The sequence below is a fragment of the Eriocheir sinensis genome, chromosome 23 (assembly GCF_024679095.1).
Source record: "Eriocheir sinensis breed Jianghai 21 chromosome 23, ASM2467909v1, whole genome shotgun sequence".
NCBI classification, from domain to species: Eukaryota; Metazoa; Arthropoda; class Malacostraca; order Decapoda; family Varunidae; genus Eriocheir; species Eriocheir sinensis.
Window position 1 is genome coordinate 10,627,287 of NC_066531.1, and position 21,530 is coordinate 10,648,816.

At 44.1% G+C, this 21,530-nt stretch overlaps 1 protein-coding gene across 10 annotated transcripts in view; it reads right to left on the bottom strand.

Moving 5' to 3' along the window:
- LOC127002471 (uncharacterized) overlaps positions 1-21,530 on the bottom strand; it is a 139,814-nt gene that overhangs the window by 76,281 nt on the left and 42,003 nt on the right. For 2 of the 10 annotated variants that reach the window (XM_050868463.1, XM_050868455.1), the window contains exons 1-2: positions 19,148-19,392; positions 17,095-17,207 (exon numbers count right to left, since the gene is read on the bottom strand). The exons of 1 other annotated variant lie outside the window; for it this stretch is intronic. In XM_050868463.1, coding sequence (XP_050724420.1) covers positions 17,095-17,207; positions 19,148-19,299 — 265 coding nt within the window. In that variant the 5' untranslated portion in view covers positions 19,300-19,392. Of the gene's footprint in view, positions 1-16,391; positions 16,485-17,094; positions 17,208-19,147; positions 19,393-21,530 lie in introns of those variants that run through there. 7 more of the 10 variants (XM_050868464.1, XM_050868456.1, XM_050868465.1 and 4 more) reach the window with 5 other exon arrangements.

Consider the following 21,530-nt stretch of genomic DNA (forward strand, 5'->3'; position numbering starts at 1 on the left):
CAATTTAGATATGTTTGCTTGAATTACACTGTACGTGTGTGTGTGTGTGTGTGTGTGTGTGTGTGTGTGTGTGTGTGTGTGTGTGTGTGTGTGTGTGACTGAGGACTGAATATATTTTTTGGCTCGGAGCTCCTAGTTAGGGGGAAGTGGGGTAAGATGAACCACTTTTTAGATTTTTCGACCTGGGGTCTTCCCTGGTAACGTGACCCTGTCTCTGTCAGTGTTCATTTGAGCAGCTGTCATTTACCTTTAACCATAAACAAAATTGATATTCTCCTGATAAGGCTTTCACCTTTTTAAAGCCTTTAAAAAAGAGGATAGTACACATTTTTTATGTATCAATAGTACATATATATCCTTTTAACAGAATAAAAAATCCTTTTGAAAATTTAACAAAATGCACTTATGTCCATCAACAGGCCTACGAGAAATTGAATCTTCCCAAGTCACATGGGAACACAAACCGGTTCGACTTTCGCAGACTACCAGACAAGTTTTTCGGAGCTGGTAGTGTCACCGAAATATCTTTTTTATCGAATGATGCTTCATCATTGTGGTCGATTATGAAGGCCTATTTGCTTTCAATGGGCCTGTGTCCCGGGATTATCTTCATGAAAACTCCCTCGATTTCATCACCGTCGAATACATCGACTCTTGCGACATATCTTTGTGTTGTTCCCTTCATGCTATGAATGTTCACTCCCACGAAACCGCCTTCCATTAACTCGTCATCCGATATATCGTCATCAGAGTCTGTGTAAGTGAATCCATGGTCTCGCATACATCGTCCTCACTATCATCATCCGAAGTGGCATTATAGATGCTGTCTGTCTTGACTTTTGTCTCTTACCAAACAAATTCTTCACAATTTCTTTATTCGCCTTGGCGGCCTATTTTTCTTCTCTCTCTGCTGCTACTTCATCCCGGACTGGGGTATCAGTCAGTATTTTTGTGGCTCTTTTCTTTTCTTTCTTTCTTCTTTATTCCATCGTCGAATGCAGCGGAGGCCCTTTTCATCACATCGAGGGGTACAGGGCCCCGGCCCGTTTTTCTGATGTACTTTCGCGGCATCTGATATCAAATAGATTACAATGAGGATTAAAAATAATCATTCACACATGATGGGTAAGATGAACTGATGATTCATCTTACCCCAAACTTAAAGGTTCATCTTACCCCTCCGCGGCCATTTTGAATGAATCGTTTGTAAATATGTTAATACAAACCGTTACCATCGAAAACATGGACAGAGGAATTATCAAAAACTAAACTAATCACCAGCAATTTGCAACAAAAGTAAGACTAATACATACCAGAGTAATTGACGATATTCTCAGCTTCCAATATATTACTTTTCAATGGAAGAAACATTTTTTGTTGTAAATTTTTTTCATGTAACATGAAACTTTTGTGGCGGTCGTGACCAACTGTCAAAAGTCGCGTGGTGGACGCAGACATGTCCCCGAACGGCCAAGAACAGGCAAGAAAGATGCCGAACTTGTTCGCGACACTGGATGACTTGCATATTCGCGCACATTCGTGAGCCAAAATTCGGCAGTGTATTTGGAGCTAAAGTTTCATGTTGCATGAAAAATTCCTTTGTTATGAATTTGGGACCCACCCTCCCTCCCTTTTTCATCATGGGATGATGCGCAAAAACATCAAAAGTGTCCTTGCCACTATGCTGAAGTCAAAGGTGAATGGCCAGTTACAGATTCCGAGAACTTACAATTCATTATTGATGGTGGCCACCTCTTACACAGTGTAACTTGGTCAAGAAGGAATTTATCAGAAAATAAAGAATGGGGAAACACATCTCAGGGGCCGGTACGTCGAACTATCTAGATTAGTTAAGAAAAACACCAGGATAGCAAAAAAGAACTATGAGATCAAATGAGGCGAAAAGTAATCCTAAGGGCTTCCTTCAGATGTATAGAACAAAAACACGGGAGAAAATTGGACCGCTGAAAACAAACACAGGGGAGCTAGTAGAAAATTACGAAAATATGAGCACATTGTTGAACGACTACTTCCTTTCAGTATTCACACAGGAGGATCGAACGACTATACCGGAAAGAGTTCAGGTGTACGAGGGCGGGGATGGCGATAAATTGAGGGATATAATCATTACCAGGCAAGTAGTTCAGGATGAGATAGATAAGCTTAAGAAGAACAAGTCGCCAGGTCCTGACGGGATATTTCCGAGGGTATTAAAGGAGCTAGGTGATATAATCAGTGACCCACTAACCGACATCTTTAAGATGTCGGTAAATACTGGCTATGTGCCGAGCCTATGGAAAGTAGCTAATGTGACGCCGATTTTTAAAAAGGGGGACAGGTCAGTTGCTTCAAACTATCGCCCAATTAGCTTAACATCGGTTATAGGGAAGATGCTGGAGTCCATAATAGCCAGGAACATTCAGGAGCATTTAGAAACATAGCTTAATTCACGACTCGCAGCATGGGTTCACAAAAGGTAGGTCATGCCTCACCAATCTCTTGTCCTTCTACAATAAAGTATTTGAGGCGGTTGACAGAGATGAAAATTATGATGTAATCTATCTTGATTTTAGTAAAGCGTTTGACAAACTTCCTCACCAACGACTGTTGCTTAAATTACAGGGTCACGGAGTAGAGGGTAAAGTTTTGAACTGGGTCAAGGCGTGGCTTAGCAATAGGAAGCAAAGAGTGCAAATCAATGGTAAAAGATCTGACTGGGGATGTGTTACGAGTGGGGTCCCACAAGGTTCGGTATTAGGTCCACTTTTGTTTATTATTTATATCAATGACTTAGACACAGGAATTAGTAGTGATGTTAGTAAATTTGCAGATGATACCAAGATCGGTAGAGTAATTGAGTCGGATCAGGACGTTGTATTCTCCAAGGTGAACTCAACAGATTATATGACTGGGCGGATAAATGGCAGATGGAGTTCAATGCAGGGAAGTGCAGTATTCTGAGTGTAGGTAGGAACAACCCCTCACATAACTATTGCTTAAATGACACTCTCATAAGTAGGTCTGGGTGCGAGAGGGATTTAGGGGTCTTAGTGAGCTCTGATCTCCGTCCAAGGGCACAATGCATTCAAGCTAGAAATCGAGCTAATAGGGTACTGGGATTTATTTCAAGGAGCGTAAGCAACAGAAGCCCCGAAGTCTTCCTCAAACTATATTTAGCATTAGTTAGACCTCATCTTGACTATGCGGTTCAGTTCTGGTCACCCTACTATAGAATGGATATCAAAATGTTAGAATCGGTGCAGAGGAGGATGACTAAGATGATTCAGGTGTTGAGAAACTTGCCATACGAGGAAAGACGCAAACAGTTAAACTTGCATTCTCTAGAAAGGCGAAGGGTGCGTGGAGACATGATCGAGGTTTATAAATGGATGAAGGGCTTTAATAAGGGAGACATTCATAAGGTTTTGTTGGTAAGAGAACCGGGTAGGACACGAAGTAACGGGTTTAAACTGGATAAATTCAGATTCAACAGGGACATAGGCAAAAATTGGTTTACTAATAGGGTGGTGGATGAGTGGAATAGGCTTAGCAGTCATGTGGTGAGTGCCAATACAATTGTCACATTCAAAAATAGACTAGATAAATTCATGGACAGCGATATTAGGTGGGGTTAGATACACGGGAGCTTAGGGTCAAAGGAGCTGCCTCGTACAGGCCTACCGGCCTCTTGCAGACTCCTGCGTTCTTATGTTCTTATATGGAAAGGTGTGTGACACCTATGTGACACATGTTCTTAATTATTATGGAAGGGGCTCAGCAATCATATTTGATGGATACGATTGCACCATATCAACAAAAGCACTAGAACAACACAGGAGAGCAGTCCAGAATGCATCTGCAGGTATTATATTTGAGGTGGACATGGTGCCTACCACCTCCCAAACGTCATTCCTGGCAAACAGTAAGAACAAGCAGCGGTTGATTGGTATACTCATGAAAAAATTAAGTCTAATGGTGTGAACTGTTAGCAGAGCACTGCAGATGCAGATCATCTCGTTGTAGCCACATCACTGACTGCAGCAGCTGGTGACCATGAACGACCAGTTGTAGTTGTTGGGAAGGATACTGATTTGCTGGTGATGCTCACTGCCCAGGCAACTAGAGATATGAACATTTTCATGATGTTTGAACGTGATCCATCAGTTTACAGCATACATGCTATTCAACAGGCCATCAGTCCCAACCTTAAAACCAATCTCTTGTTCCTACATGCTATAACAGGCTGTGATACTGTTTCAGCCTTATACGATGTAGGTAAGATGAAGGCAGTGTCCATTATTGAAAGCAGGAACGAATGGGGAATGTTGGATGTGTTTCATCAGCCTTCATCAAGTCATGAAGAGGTGGCAAGAGTTGGAGAACAATTTTTGCTAAAACTGTATGGGGCAGTTCAGTCCACCTCTCTGGATATGCTTCGGTATGTACTGTACATGAGGCAGGTTGGTAGAAAATCTGTGTACTCAAGTGGAGTCAACTTAGAGAACCTGCCACCAACATCAGCTGCCACCAAATATCATTCATATCGGGCCTACTTAGCAGTGCAGCAGTGGTCCGGAAATGAGCTGGCACCTACTGAATGGGGATGGAAAGTACAAGATGGAAGGTTGCTTCCAGTTGCAACAGACCAACCTGTGCCACCTGATCGGGTGTTGCGAGTGATCTCATGTGGGTGCATAATAGGATGTGGAAAAAATGCAGTTGTTACAGAGCTGGGCTATTTTACACTGAGATGTGTTCCTCGTGTATTGGGAGGACATGTAACAACAGCCAATCCATAGATTCAGATGAATTGTGTTGTAAATATTATGACATAAATGTACTCACATTTGGTACCTGCCAGACTGGACCAATGGTTTCTTTGTTGTATTATTTGCTTCTTGATATATATGCTGTATGGATATGCCTTTCTATGTATTGTATGTTTCACAGTTTGTAGCGGTTAGCATCCTACTGAAATTGGATTTCGTTAATTTAATCTTGTGCCCTTTTTGTGAACCAGATTACTTATGGTAGTTCTGCAATTTGGCAGAATAATTTCTTGAGACAGCACATGTTTATTTTGAAAGTAATGCTTGGATTGAATTTCGAACGGTATATTTACACTCCTTGCCCACAAAAACATGGGGTTAGACCCCAAAATAATCTCTCTCTGATGAATAGTAACAAAGTTATTACATTTTTAGTGTCTTTCTGGTGTCTGGTCGACTCATCAGCGGTCATCTTGGATTGTGAATTTTCCACAGCCTGGATTTTAGGGGACTTTGTACCATGTTACTAGATAGATTTCCTGAAAAAATCAGCTTTCTACATTTTTTTCCCGGTTCAACACTAATGCTCCTGGGCTATTAGAAATCTAGGCTATTTTGCATTTAGGAATACTAAGCTATTATTTTGCATTTAGGAATCAAGGTTATTATTTTGCATTTAGGAATACTAAATTATTATTTTCCATTTAGGAAAACTAGGCTATTTTTTTGCATTTAAGAATACTAAGCGATTATTTTGCATTTATAAAACTAGGTTATTATGTTGCATTTACGAATACTAAGTGATTATTTTGTATTTAAGAACACTAGGCTTATTTTGCAGTAACTTTTTTTCTTAAGCGAAGCAATTCTCTCTCTCTCTCTCTCTCTCTCTCTCTCTCTCTCTCTCTCTCTCTCTCTCTCTCTCTCTCAAGCAACAGTGGCTTTAAAAAGCAGAGACTGAGTGGGCAAAAGGGATGTTAGTGTCATGTTTTAGCGGTGCTTAAAGGTTTTATATTTGTTATTGATACTAAAACGAACTGAAATGAAAATGTGACTTCATGGGTCCATACGCATTAACAGTGGGGGGCTACATGCCAAATTTGGTTAGGCTAGGTAAAAAAAATAAAGTCAGGACGCCTTAATTTTGTTTTGAGAGTTTGCCCGCCTAATATTTAGGCGGTTCCGCCGACATCCGTCAAGGATACAGAGTCTATGTCATGACCCAATATGAGTTAGTGTAATTTTCAGTTCATAAAATTACCTACCACTCCCGTGTTTGCCAGCATTGCTATTGTGCATCTTATATTTGCAACCAGCTCTGCCACAAGGTTGCAATCATTTTTGTCATTCAGATTTATGCTCGTGCTGACAGTACTTAACCTGTTTGAGTTTGGTCTTCGTGGCCGTCTCCCTGTTATTATTCAGGAGTTTTTATCTCATCGTCTTTTACGGGTTAGAGTGGGGAGTACTCTTTCCGAGGTTTGTCCACTTGAGGATGGTGTACCACAGGGAAGTATTATCAGTGTTGCGCTATTTGGTGTGGCTATTAATGGAATCGTTGGTGTCCTGCCTGATGGAGTTCATAGCTCCTTATATGTAGACGATTTATCCATTTCGTTTTATGCGACAAGGATGTCGTTGATTGAACGAAAACTGCAATTGACTGTTAATAGTCTCCAATTGGGCAAATACGCGCGGCTTTCGATTTTCGTCCTCAAAGACAGTAGCCATGTATTTCTGTCGTCTTCGAGGCGTTCATCCGGACCCTGACTTATATCTTGGTAATAGGCGACTGTCCTGTGTAGAGACGACTCGTTACCTCGGTCTTTTATTTGATAGCCGCCTAACCTGGGTGCCTCATTTACGTTACGTTAAGGCGGCTTGTCAGAAAGCCCTGTCCCTCCTTCGTGTTTTAGCTTATACCTCTTGGGGTGCAGACAGGGACACGCTACTCCTCCTCCACAGAACACTCATCCTTTCCAAGTTGGAATATGGCTGGGAGGTATACTCCTTCGCCAAGGAGGCTCACCTATGCGTGTACAGTACATCACGCCGGGGTCCGCTTGGCTACTGGTGCATTTCGGTCTTCACCGATACCCAGCCTCCTCGTGGATGCTGGCGTCCTGCCTCTGGATTTGAGATGCCAGTCCTCTCTATTCCGTTGCTGGTTCCGCGTCCAACGCCTTCCAGAATCAGTTCCTTTTGTGTCAATTTTGCGGGATTCCCGTTCGCCTACATATGATGAGCGACCTAGTCTCCCTAAACCTTTTGGGTTTCGGGTAGCGTCTGCCATGACACCGTTGTCTTTCCCTCCCATTCCTATCTGCCCTTATCGAGTACCTAGGGTTGGATACTGGCAGTTGCCCGGTGTATCCTTGTGTTCTCCCACTGTAGATAGTTAGAGGGATTTACCGCCATATGCGTCCCGAGCCTTGTTTTTAGAGCATTTCACTGAACACTCGGACTCCATCCCTGTCTTTACTGATGGCTCTAAATTGGATGCTGGAGTTGGCTTTGGTGTTGTGTTCCCCTCCTTCTGTCGGGGAGGTAGTCTTTCTTCTGTTGCTTCTGTATTTACTGCAGAGCTGTCTGCAATAGTCCTCTCTTTATAGATTATTTTTACCCTTCCTGTGGACTCTTTTATGATTTTTAGTGATTCTCGTAGCGCTCTTTCTGCGCTGGGCTCCTTTACTCCCTCTGTTAATCCCATAGTTTTATCTGCTCTCGAGTGGTTGTATTTGCTCAGCAACAGGGGATATCGCGTTGGGTTTTGTTGGGTTCCAGGACACGTTGGCGTACACGGGAACGAACGAGCTGATGGACTTGCAAGGGAGGCAGCTAGAGCTGCCCCTCCTAGTGCTGTCCCATGTACAGATATGTTTCCAGAGATTCGCAAGGCAATTCTTGCCAGTTGGCAGGAGAGGTGGAATGCTCGGGGTGCGACTTCCAAAATGGGAGAGATTACCAGGACTGTGTCTCGTCCTTGGTCATACGAAAGTGTCCGTGACCGTCGCTCGCAGACAGCCTTGACCCGTCTTCGGACGGGTCATACGCGTCTAACACATGGTTACCTCATGTCCCGGGGAGTGCAGCCTTATTGTGATGACTGCTTGGTTCCCCTGACCGTGCGGCACTTGCTGGTCGAGTGCCCCAGTTTGGGGGACCTGAAAGTGCGATACCTGTCGCAGTGTCGGGGAGAAGACGGATCATTCCGTCTCTCGCTGATGCTGGGAGGGAGATGCCTTTCCCCGGGACATGAGGTACTTCTCTGTATGGAGAAGGCTGGCCTTCTCCATGAGTTATGACCGTTTTCTGTGTGATTTGTTTCGTCTCGTTTTGTTTGGCTTTGCTCTTAGTTTACTTTTTTAGGTTACTTTTTTAGCCCTTTTAGTTTAGTTTTTTTTGTTTTTAGTTTTTTTTTGTTTTTAACACATTGAATGCGGCGCCATATGACCCTGGCTGTTGCGGCGCCTAATTTAAATCAATCAATCAATCAATCAATCGTGCTGACAGCTCCTCTGATCTTACTGCATTGCTGCAGTGTTATGCTCAGTGAGCTACAAAGGTATGTGAAATTTTCCAAGATATCAATGTTCTTTACACATGCATAAACACATAACTTTTTCATCCAGTGAGCTTCCAAACATTTGTATCTTAGTAGTGGCAAAGGTGACCTGCATTTCCAAAGGCTTTGCCTTCTCGTGTAGGGCCTGTAGACCCATTACCAGAGCCTCCAGCAACTTGATGAAGTTTACTGCATCATCGCCAAAGAGATCAGTGACCTTGGCATTGCCAACAGATGCTCCACAATGACTTTGCTCAACAAATCTGCCTAATACTCAGTCCATATAAGCGTTGAAAGCAACAGGGGAAAGACACACCCCAGGCTCGCTTGTGTTTTCAGGAAAGAAAAGTTGGATACGCCCTTCCCCAGCACACATTTCACAGCACTCTCTGACTCAGAGTAAAGACCAGTTAATAGAGCAATGATCCTTGAAGGAATCCCACAACGTTGCCGGAGAGTGTTTCGCGGTGCACTGAATCAAATGCCTTCTTGAGATCGACTTAGGCTGCAAGCGTCCCTTGTCGAACCTCACGTTGACAGTCCACCAGTTCACGACGGTCAGTTATTGACTTACAAGGCGTAAACCCAGATTGCTCAAGCCTCGTCAACTTCACCAATGCTTGACACTGACCAGTGAAATACCACTGTAGTTGTTACAATCAGGAGGTACTATTGTACCAGATTACAATATTGTAGTTCAAGACCTCATGCAACTCGCGGATCATGCATGGGGTCACCTCCAGATTTAATGAGTTCCATACTGATGTTACAAACACCAGTTACCTTTCCAGACCCAAATCTTGCCACAGCCCCTCTGATTTTCTTCAGAGAGGCTTTTGCCAATGGGTGGATCAACAGTTACTACTACTACTGTTGTTACTATTTTTTTTTTTTTTATACGTTGTTGCCTATTGCGCCGGTAGGCATCTTCCCGATGGGGCCTGATGGTCGGCCCAAGGCTTCTTCCAGGTGGGGCCTGATGGTCGGCCCAGCCCGTTCTGGCACAGGCGAGTGTTTATAGTGGCGCCATCTTGCGTTGGTTAGGGGCTGCTCAATTTGAGCATCTGCCGTGAACAACTGCTCAAAGTACTCACTCCAAGGCGCTCTCTACTCATCCATGTCACAAAAGAACACAAAGTAAGAACAAACAACAGCAGACCTGCTGGTCCTTACGAGGTTGTTTGTGACAAGCTACACTAACTATCTAACCAAAGGTGGAAGATGAAGGACAGCAAAGGCGATGACATTTTTGTCATTGACGAAGCAACCAGTTATCTTCGGATATCGCTTGCTTGAGAGAGACCGAGAGCAGAGGTTCTTCAGGGCTCAGTAGGCAGGTCAGAGGTCATTTGCACTGAAATGGCCCTCGACGTTCTCAACAAGACTGCTGCCAAACCTCTCCTTGTCTCTTCTCAGATTTACAGAGATTTACATAGATACCCATACCACATACCCTATCGTCCAGACGATAGTCTGTTTCATTTCATCTGTTAATCAACAGAGCGGGATTTTCCATGGACGTGGTACCTGCGCATTTCTAGTTCGGGAATACGTGAAAATCAACTGTTGTGATAGATATTCAAGCTATTTTTTTCAATAACATATTTGAATGTTTATGTATACAAAAAACACCAGTAATATGCATCGATAAATATAGTGTAACATACAAACCCCCATACATTCCCCCAGGGAGGACTCCCCTTCTGGATGCCGACTTAAGAGGTGTCCTGATAACTCCTCGAACCTCCTTTTCAGTTTCTGCAAGATTCGTGGTCTTAGTTCTAACTTCCATTCTGTGGAACACAATCTCTCATCCTCTAAACCTCACCTTCTCTTCCTCACCGAAACACAGGTTAAACAGCTTAATTCACGACTCGCAGCATGGGTTCACAAAAGGTAGGTCATGCCTCACCAATCTCTTGTCCTTCTACAATAAAGTATTTGAGGCGGTTGACAGAGATGAAAATTATGATGTAATCTATCTTGATTTTAGTAAAGCGTTTGACAAAGTTCCTCACCAACGACTGTTGCTTAAATTACAGGCTCACGGAGTAGAGGGTAAAGTTTTGAACTGGGTCAAGGCGTGGCTTAGCAATAGGAAGCAAAGTGCAAATCAATGGTAAAAGATCTGACTGGGGATGTGTTACGAGTGGGGTCCCACAAGGTTCGGTATTAGGTCCACTTTTGTTTATTATTTATATCAATGACTTAGACACAGGAATTAGTAGTGATGTTAGTAAATTTGCAGATGATACCAAGATCGGTAGAGTAATTGAGTCGGATCAGGACGCTAGTATTCTCCAAGGTGAACTCAACAGATTATATGACTGGGCGGATAAATGGCAGATGGAGTTCAATGTAGGGAAGTGCAGTATTCTGAGTGTGGTAGGAACAACCCCTCACATAACTATTGCTTAAATGACACTCTCATAAGTAGGTCTGGGTGCGAGAGGGATTTAGGGGTCTTAGTGAGCTCTGATCTCCGTCCAAGGGCACAATGCATTCAAGCTAGAAATCGAGCTAATAGGGTACTGGGATTTATTTCAAGGAGCGTAAGCAACAGAAGCCCCGAAGTCTTTCTCAAACTATATTTAGCATTAGTTAGACCTCATCTTGACTATGCGGTTCAGTTCTGGTCACCCTACTATAGAATGGATATCAAAATGTTAGAATCGGTGCAGAGGAGGATGACTAAGATGATTCAGGGGTTGAGAAACTTGCCATACGAGGAAAGACTCAAACAGTTAAACTTGCATTCTCTAGCAAGGCGAAGGGTGCGTGGAGACATGATCGAGGTTTATAAATGGATGAAGGGCTTTAATAAGGGAGACATTCATAAGGTTTTGTTGGTAAGAGAACCGGGTAGGACACGAAGTAACGGGTTTAAACTGGATAAATTCAGATTCAACAGGGACATAGGCAAAAATTGGTTTACTAACAGGGTGGTGGATGAGTGGAATAGGCTTAGTCATGTGGTGAGTGCCAATACAATTGTCAAATTCAAAATAGACTAGATAAATTCATGGACAGCGATATTAGGTGGGGTTAGATACACGGAGCTTAGGGTCAAAGGAGCTGCCTCGTACAGGCCTACCGGCCTCTTGCAGACTCCTGCGTTCTTATGTTCTTATGTTCTTATGAGGCTACTGACACCAATCTCTACTCTGTTCCCTCCTACTATCGCTATCCTAAATTTCAATGCAAAGCTGGATGTTGCGCCTACGTGCGTATCGACATTACTTGCTCTCGTGACCTTGACTCTTCTGAATTTTCCACCATCTGGCTAAGACTTCATTGTCATTCTATTACCATTTTTTGGGCCATGTTTTGTTTCTAAGAGTCCTTATAAAAAATGTTTGGTCATCCTTTACACACTCGTATTTTGTCATGTCACTGTACCATATTCTTTATTTTCTAAGCTATTTTCTCGACGTAACTATTTCTTTCTCTATTTTCAGTGTCATGTTTTGTTTCTAAATGCGTCTCTGTAAAATTGTAATATTTCTTTGTTTGTCTTCAAGTGGGTGTCTCTTAAGCAGTTTTTTTTTCCCTAGTTAATTTTCTCAACAACATTTGCTTTTCAACGATCATTTATTCAACAAGTGGCGAGTTCAGTGAGGTTTTTATTATTTTACAAACGCTGCGTGCAAAAAGGCGGGGAATTTAAACAGACTAACACCAGCAATAGAAGTAGCTATAATTTCAACACAGCTTTTGAGGATATTAAAGCCTTTCCTTGCCTATTTAAACCTCATAGTAGTGTAGGAAGAGACCAATCAACCTTTTTTCTCAATAAGCGAATGTGTGAATAGGGATGAAAATTATAACAGTACGTATGTGCGAAAAAAAAAACCGTTAACGGTCTCTGCATTTCGCACAAAACAGAACTTCGAATGACTGCTCCGAGATCTCAAAAGCATTTATTTATATGTGTTTTGTTTCTAAGTACTATTTTATCGCCTTAGGAAAGCACAAATGTTAGTCATCACGAAAATATAACATGAAAATAGAGTTCGAGTGATACATTTCTTTTTGTCATATATATATATATATATATATATATATATATAAATATATATATAGATATATATATATATATATATATATATATATATATATATATATATATATATATATATATATATTGTGTGTGTTTTTGTGTGTGTGTGAGAGATTTTGACTGTCCTTTTTCAAGAAAACTTAAGGACAAACAGGCTCAAAAAAGGACAGACTGTCCTTAAAAGGACAAACATGGCAACCCTGCCACACACAGTACGAGTCTGGTGACTGCGGCAGTTTCAAAAGAGCAACCTGCATTGTGAGTCAGTAAATTTAATTTTTGTGGAATGAATATGACACACAAAAGTTGATGAATGTGGATTTTTGGTCAAGGTGCTGAAGGTTAACGAACATTATTCTCTCTCTCTCTCTCTCTCTCTCTCTCTCTCTCTCTCTCTCTCTCTCTCTCTCTCTCTCTCTCTCTCTCGACCATTGGGCCACCACAACTTAAGTCCCCAGGACCCCAGTGGGCCCTCAGTTACCAGTGGGCCCTAGGCCAATGGCCTATGTTGCCTATTGGCAAATCCGGCCCTGCTTCTATGTATCGGTAATCTGCCCGGAGGGTACCACTTATCAACGGGTTACTGGTCACTATGCCATAGCGGAAGCATGCTATATCCGCTCCACTAACATAACGTACCCGTCCCGGATCCGTCTGGTGTTCACGGCCAATATTTCCCATCGAGTGTTTCCTCTGCGGTCTCTCGATAACATTCACTTCTCCAGCATCTCTTATGTGACTAATCCCTTAATTCATTATCTTTCGCAAACGAAACAGAGTTTGCAGAAACCCTGGAGGAAACGCTGCCTGAATACTTGCACCTCACCTACTTGTACCCTGGAATTTTTGTGCCAATGTTTCTGATGTTCGTCAGTCTCGTCGTCATGTGCTACCTTATTAGGAGGAACTCTGTCCTGCACGATTATTTGGTGGTTCAGACAAGGCGACAGGATGCAGGGAAGCCACTGGCTAGGAAGTTTTTTTTTCTCACCTAAGACAAAGGCAAGAAATCTGTCATTTCTCCTGCTCCTGTACCTTAACATTGTACTATGTTCCCACCTATTGTTGTTGTTCTTCTTATTTTTTGGAATCTGGATGAGCATTTCATGTTATGTCACTAGGCCACTTATTAACTACAGATACTTGTGTCTTTATGTTTCTCCATTTAGAGATTATTTCTCTGATTTATGTCGCACCCGCTGGTGTTACCTCTCATTATTTATGTCATTACTACGAGTATTCCTGCTTAGCCATTGTTTTCATATACTTGTCCCATAAGCAGTCTGCTCAACATGTTCACACTATTTCGGGTCCACTACTAATTAGATTTTTGGGGGTGTCGAGGTCGCGATCAGCGGTAGGTGACCGAGCAGTGTTATAGTAATTGTAGTATATCAATGTATTATTATTATTATTATTACTTATTATCACCACGGATTAGGCATGCAATACCAATGGAAAAAATCCACGACAGATAGATCACGCCACCTTGTAGGAATGTCAGCTGTCAGTGTTTACCATCTCAGTTTGTATACAAAGCATTTCATCAAGCTTAGAGGTCACCTTGACATACGTGACCAATTGTAACTTCATTATTTTCCACTCTGAAACTCGTCACTCCTTCGAGAGAGCTCGCACCACACACCTAGCGTCTCGTCTCTCTCACCCATGCTACGCTGTATCTTAGGTTAAGAATATATTTCTTCTAAGACAGCAAGAGTTTCCCTTCACGCCCGCAAGTCCCCGCAACCAAGCGTTACACCGTTACAACCTGAGGATGTACTTTTCCGATTTCCCGTGGAATGATTACTGCCTCCAGGAGAGATACCCCTCTGTGTGTGCCCAGCGCATCTCAGAGGTGATTGTCTCTGGAATGGAGGCATACATTCCACGTTCTTTTTTTACTCCTCATACTAAAAATCCTTGGTTTAATCGTGCTTGTTCTCGTGCTATTAAAGATAGAGAGGCAGCTCACAAAAAGTTCCAGAGCCTTCGAACTCCCGCTAACTATGGCTTTTAAATTTCAGCCCGGAATCGGGCCAAATCTATTCTCTGACTTACCAAAACTGCTTTAATCAATAGAAAATGTCAACACCTTGCTTCTTCTAATTCTTCTCGTGACTTCTGGCATCTAGCCAAAAATGTCTCCTCCAATTTCACTTCTTACTCTTTCCCTCTTTTCCTTAACCCTGACGGCAGCACTGCCGTCTCATTTGTCTCTAAGGCTCAAACTTTCTGTAAGAACTCCACCCTGGACGATTCTGGGCATATTCCACCTACTCACCCCCCCTCTGACTCCTTTATGCCCGTTATTAAGATTCTTCCAAATGATGTTTTCTATGCCCTCTCTGGCCTCAACTCTCAGAAGGCTTATGGACCTGATGGAGTCTCTTATTGTCCTTAAAACTATGCTTCCGTGCTGACACCCTGCCTGGTCAAACTCTTTCGTCTCTGCCTATCAATATCTACCTATCCTTCCTGTTGGAAGTATGCCTTTGTACAGCCTGTGCCTAAGAAGGGTGACCGTTCCAATCCCTCAAACTACCGCCCTATAGCTTTACTTTCATGTATATCTAAAGGTTTTGAATCAATCCTTAACCGGAAGATTCAAAAGCACCTTTCCACTTCCAACCTTCTATCTGATCGCCAGTATGGGTTCTGCAATGGGCGTTCTACTGGCGATCTTCTTGCTCTCTTAACTGACTCTTGGTCATCCTCTTTAGCCATTTCGGTGAAACTTTCTCAGTTGCGCTAGACATATCGAAAACCTTCGATAGAGTCTGGCACAAGTCTTTACTTTCTAAACTGCCCTCTTTCAGATTCAATCCTCTCTCTGTTCCTTTATCTCCAGTTTCCTTTCCGGCCGTTGTATCTCTGCGGTGGTAGACGGTCACTGTTCTTCCCCTAAACCTATCAACAGTTGTGTTCCAAAGGCCTCTGTCCTATCAGCCACTCTCTTCTTGTTATTCATCAGTGATCTTCTTTCAATAACAAACTGTCCTGTCCACTCATACGCCGACGACTCCACTCTGCATTATTCAACTTCACACACGACTCCAGACTGGAGGCAGCTTAACCTCACACCTTGCAATCATTTCCGATTGGGGTAGAAGAAACCTTGTGTCCTTCAATGCCTCAAAAACTCAATTTCCCCACCTATCAACTCGACACAATCTTCCAAACACCTATCCGCTATTCTTCAACAACACTCAGTTGTCACCTTCTTCAACACTAAATATCCTCGGTCTATTCTTAACTCAAAATCTCAACTGGAAACTTCATATTTCCACTCGCTAAATCAGCTTCCTCGATGTTGTGCGTTATGTATCGTCTCATCCAGTTCTTCTCCCCCGCACAGTTTCTTTCCATATAAAGGGGCCTTGTAAGACCACGTATGGAGTATTCATATCACGTGTGGGGGAGGTGCTCCACTCACACCTTTTCTGGACAGCGCGAAGTCTAAGGCTCTTCGTCTCATCAGCTCTCCTCTTCCAACTGATAGTTTTCTACCTCTTAAATTCCGTCGCGATGTTGCCTCTCTTTTTATCTTCTATCGCTATTTTCACGCTGACTGCTCTTCTGAACTTGCTAACTGAATGCCTCCTTCCCTCCCGCGGCCCTGCTGCACACGACTTTCTACTCATGTTCATCCCTATACTGTCCAAACCCCTTGTGCAAGATTTAACCAGCATCTTCACTCTTTCATCCCTCACGCTGGTAAACTCTGGAGCAATCTTCCTTCATCTGTATTTCCTCCTGCCTACGACTTGAACTCTTTCAATAGGAGGGTATCAGGACACCTCTCCTCCCGAAATTAACCTCTCTTTCGGCCACCTCTTTTGATTTTCTTTTTCTCAGGAGCAGCGAGTAGCGGGCTTTTTTTTTTATTATTGTTTTTTTTTGTGCCATTGAGCTGTCTCCTTTTTTGTAAAAACACTTTCACACTCACACTCACTCACTCACGCACGCACGCACGCAAGCTCACTTACTCACTCACCGTTCTTTGCGACGCGCACAACGTCGTCGAGGCCACTGTGTGAGATGTGACCTTCGTCCATACCGCCCGAGGTGACCACCAGGTCGTATGTGTCTGAGAGAGAGAGAGAGAGAGAGAGAGAGAGAGAGAGAGAGAGAGAGAGAGAGAGAGAGAGATGTAAAAGAAAAATACGTATATTAATCTTTACATATGAAACAACAACAATAACAATAATTCCACTCACACAGCTCTCCTGGACAGAGTGAAGTCTAAGGCTCTTCGTCTCATCAGTTCTCCTCCTCTTACTGACAACCTTCTACCTCTTAATTAAATTCCGCCGCTATGTTGCCTCTTTTTCTATCTTCTATCGATATCTTCATGATGACTGCTCTTCTGAACTTGCTAACTGCATGCCTCCGTCCCTCCCGCGGCCCCGCTGCACACGACTTTCTACTCATGCTCATCCCTATACTATCCAAAACCCTTATGCAAGAGGTAAACTCTGGAACAACCTTCCTTCGTCTGTATTTCCTCCTGCCTATGACTTGACATATTTCAAGAAGAGTGTATCAAGACACCTCTCCACTCGAAATTGACCTCTATTTTGTCTACTCTTTACTTTTATCTTTTATGGGAGCGGCGAGTAGCAGCCTTTTTTTTTTGTACTCTTCTTGTTGCCCTTGAGCCGTGTCCTTTGATGTAAAAAAAAAAAAAATACTAATACCTTTGGGCACGGTGGAGTGTCCGCTGCCGATAAACTCCAGGAAGTCGTTGGTATAGATGCCAGTCTCCCGCTGCTTCATCATGCCCTCCGACGGGTCCACAGCGTCTATGTGCCTGTGGGAGCGGCTGTAGTAGTTGTAGTAGTAGTAGTAGTAGAAGTTATAGCAGTAGTAGTAGTTGTTGGGAATCAGTAAATTTACCCTACCCAACAGTTAGGTCACTCGCAAAGTGAATAACACACCCGTCAGACAATCCCAAACAAACAAGTGCTTACCAGCATTTAGGTGGTGAAGGTATCCAACAAGCAACTCCAGACAGCCGAACAAATAATAATCCTACCGGATCCGTGTAGTAAAATCTATCTGTCTCAAATAACTGCTGGGGGCACTTAGCTGAGAAGCGGGTTTCAAAAGATATTGTTGTCTCTGAAGTCTCGTTGCCGGGTGTAGTATCCCTCAGTCAGGTAATATAAGGCACACTGCGTCCGAGTTAATGGGTGGGCTGCAGTGCCTTGGTCTTTACTTTGTGAAGGCCGGTGATGGAGTGAGAGAAAACCAACCACGTGGGTCTGAAGCGATATTTTGTATTTCTCTCGCCAGATGGCGTGGCTTTCCTCTCTGTTTCCATAAGTTAAATTATCCTTGCCCTTTAATTTTAATTCAGCAAGAACAATTAGTTACTATTTCGTGAAAGGAAACACTTCACTATTGTTATTCCTTTCATGGTAAATGTGGTTAGTCTTCAGGCAGTGAATAAGTTGATTCTGTCTCGGTTTGGGAGCCGATGACCGAAGTATTCAAGTACCATCCAAGGCTTATTTGAGCTCAGACGATACTCATAGTTGGCTTGAACTCTCGGCCCAAGACTAGTTCCATAAGGGAAATAGTTAATTTGTCTAGTCCCCGGTTAACTGGCCTAATTCCTAACATAGTATAGCCCATCGATTTTAACTTGAGCCCTTGGGCGCGACACAAGGATTCCCCACGAGACCGCGCTGGTGCCACATCACTCCATTACTCTCCTCAGAGAGGGTGGCTATCTCTCTCTCTCTCTCTCTCTCTCTCTCTCTCTCTCTCTCTCTCTCTATGCATGGCTGCGCAGGGCGCAAGATTGAGATCTACTTCATTTGTCCATTGCGGCGTAACGTTGAATGATGCGGCCTGACGCCTGTTGCCAAGGTCCGTCAGGCGGCAAAGTTGCATCAGCCACGTTGCCAAGTGATATGGAAGGTTTACTGAGTCGTTGTCTTTCCCTCTAATCCCAGGTCGAGTGCCCCAGTCTGCGGGATCTGCGAGAGCAGTACCTCTCCCGGTGTCGTGATGTACATGGCAATTTTTCCTTTCCCTAATGCTGGGTGAAAAGGCGTTCACCCCTGGACATGACGTCATGGTATCTGCAGGAGATGGGCATCCTCCATCTCTTGTAGGGTCTCTTTATAGAAAGTTCTTTGTATTTCACTAATACATTTTTAAGAAACATTTTATTATATTTTAAACTAGTGCTATATCTGAATGGACCATTTCAAAACTATCTTCCTAATAACTTTTATCACCCTTAGATTATTTTAATTATTTGCCTTCCATTTTATTACTCCGGTGCCATATGACCAAGATGTTGCGGCGCCATGAAAGAAACTCTATATCAATCAATCAATCAATCCCTCTAATCCCAAGCCATTCATAACACCACGCAGTCGTATTATGAATGTATGTAAATTCCATAAATAGATAACTTACAGACTAACAGTGAGACAAAACGTCATGCGCAGGTCATCGCTAGATCTGTAAACAATGGGGTTTCCCCGGGCCAAGTCACAGGACTCAATTTTAAGTTAGAGTTGATGGACTATAGTAATGCCGCTCCTGCCCGCTCCCAGTTCCCACCCAGCGCCCCTGCCTCTACACAAGCTGCTGTAATTTCCAACACATCATCTTCATCTCTTGGCGTTAGACTCGTGTTGAGGCTGAGGCACTGGCAGGCAGGAGGGAGTGGACTGGAGGATATTTAAGTATGGTGACCGGACATCTCCCTGTCTGCGGCCCTGCGGCACCCACCTGAAGCCTTCCCGGTGGAGTTCGCGGCCCACGCAGCCCGTCCCAGCGGCCACGTCCAGCACCCTGGCCTTGGCTCGCCGCTCCGGGGGTACCCAACGCAGCGCCTCCTCCAGCGTGATGGCGGGGCCACGGTACCCGCCTTTCCAGATCATCTAAGGGGACGGGGAAGCGGGTGATTACAGGTGGGTACCCCAGGGGCCGCATCACTTCACTCCCGGACCTCAAGGAGTAGTCGCCGGTTTAACGCAAAATCATTCCAGCGATACCCCATGATTCTGAGTAGGCACTTGGTACCGAAGGCATCTCTCTCTCTCTCTCTCTCTCTCTCTCTCTCTCTCTCTCTCTCCTCGTAGTTCTTGGACCAATCGTTGTAGCCGACCACCATCTCCTCCGGCGTGACCCCCGGCCTGTGGACTTTCGCGATCACCCTCATTGCCACGTCGCCCCGACTGCCGCCCTCAGACATTATCCTGCAGCAGGGAAGAGACAGAAGAATCACAGGCAGGGCATGAATACAGTACAGTACAATTCCTTTATACATCCTTTATATATTTACAATGGTAGGTACAGTTTTCTAGCCCCGCGCCGCACTCCTCGCTGATTTGCCGGCTGGCTCTCAAGCTCCGCCCACCTCCATGGCAAGTGTGGCCCCCTCTCTCTCGCTCTCTCTCGCTCTGGAATTGAATGGAATAGACTATGCAATCACATAGTTAGTGCAGCGACGGGAGCTTGGTTTGAGTAGACTGGAGAGCTACATGGACGAGGATGACAGGTGATAGTGAGGTGTGGGTGCAGTAAGGCTCCCCAGCTTATTGCACTCTCTCTCTCTCTCTCTCTCTCTCTCTCTCTCTCTCTCTCTCTCTCTCTCTCTCTCTCTCTCTCTCTCTGTGTGTGTGTGTGGGTGGGAGAGAGCGAGAGAGAGAGAGAGAGAGAGAGAGAGAGAGAGAGAGAGAGACACTTGATAAGTGTGTTATGAATGAACTACACACACACACACACACACACACACACACACACACACACACACACACACACACACACACAGTGCCAGGCTTCACGGTCTGACAGGGCGGCAGTTTGAGCCCGCTCAGGCCGGATTCTTTCCGTTGACTAGGAGTGGTTACTATCCCCCCTTGAGCAAAGGGGATGGGGTGTGTGGTGTGTGAGGTCCTGGCAGTACCCATAGATCGACGATAAAGAGCACTTGCTCATGTCGGGAGGGTACCTGCTGTTGGCGATTACGAGTCCAACACGTGATCAGGTCGTGGTGAAGTACACACACACACACACACACACACACACACACACACACACACACACACACACACACACACACACACACACTTTACACGTGGCAATTCCTGGCCGGCAATACACCCGCGACGATCTAGCGGCTAGACCGGCTGGGTGCTCTCGGGAGAAAGTACCTTCACACGTGGGAGGAGCCGCCGGGAGCATCAAGACGTAAACTGCTAGTAAATGCAAGGGCATGAATTCACCCCAGACACCCCAAAAGGCTACTACCATATCTTAAAACCACAATGAGTTTGGTCCATCAGCCTAATATTGTAGAAATACTTTAGGTAAACGAGTTTTATCATAAGTAGTATTGATTGATTGATTGATTGTTTATTGTTGCATTTAACAACAAAGGAGAAGGGAGGAACATGCCATCCCAACCCCCAGGTATTACATAGTGTGATTATATAATACCGTTATATAATAACCTTCGATATCTCGCAAAGAGATAAACATTTCCCGCAATGTTGCTGCCACTCTCTCAAAAGTTGTTTTGCGCAGACTCTGCTTCTTGTACAGCTTATTTTGTGGGTCCCACAAGTGACGATGCTGTCTCACTTCCTCTAGCAATGCCACCTCGGCCTCCCGGCTCCAAATCTTGTTATCTGCATCTGTCATTTCTTGTTTTATTGGCGCCGACATGTTGTTTACCTGGCCGCCAGTCGGCAATACAAGACGGACACGCTCAGCTGCAGAGAACTTGCCGCGAGAAGAGCTCCCAGACCCAGACCCAGACCAAAAATGCTGCCGCGCCTGTATTGCCAGCCGCGAATTGCCAGGTGTAAAGCCGCCTTTAGAGGTGAGGTTCGTGATTTAAATGAGAAGAGATCGCAAGAAGAGAAGAGGGAGGTTTTTTTGGAGAGTAATGGATATGAAAGTGAGAGAGTAGCTCATAGGGTCGAGAGGAAGAAGGGAATAAAACTAACAGAAAAGGAGAAAGGGTGGAAAGTGACATATACGAATATTAATGGAATAGTTTCATCGTAGATAGAGTTAACGACTATTTGAGAGACAAAGAACCTGATATTGTGGGGCTGACGGAAACTAAGTTGTGACTCAATTGAGGTGGTGGGGATTGGAGAAG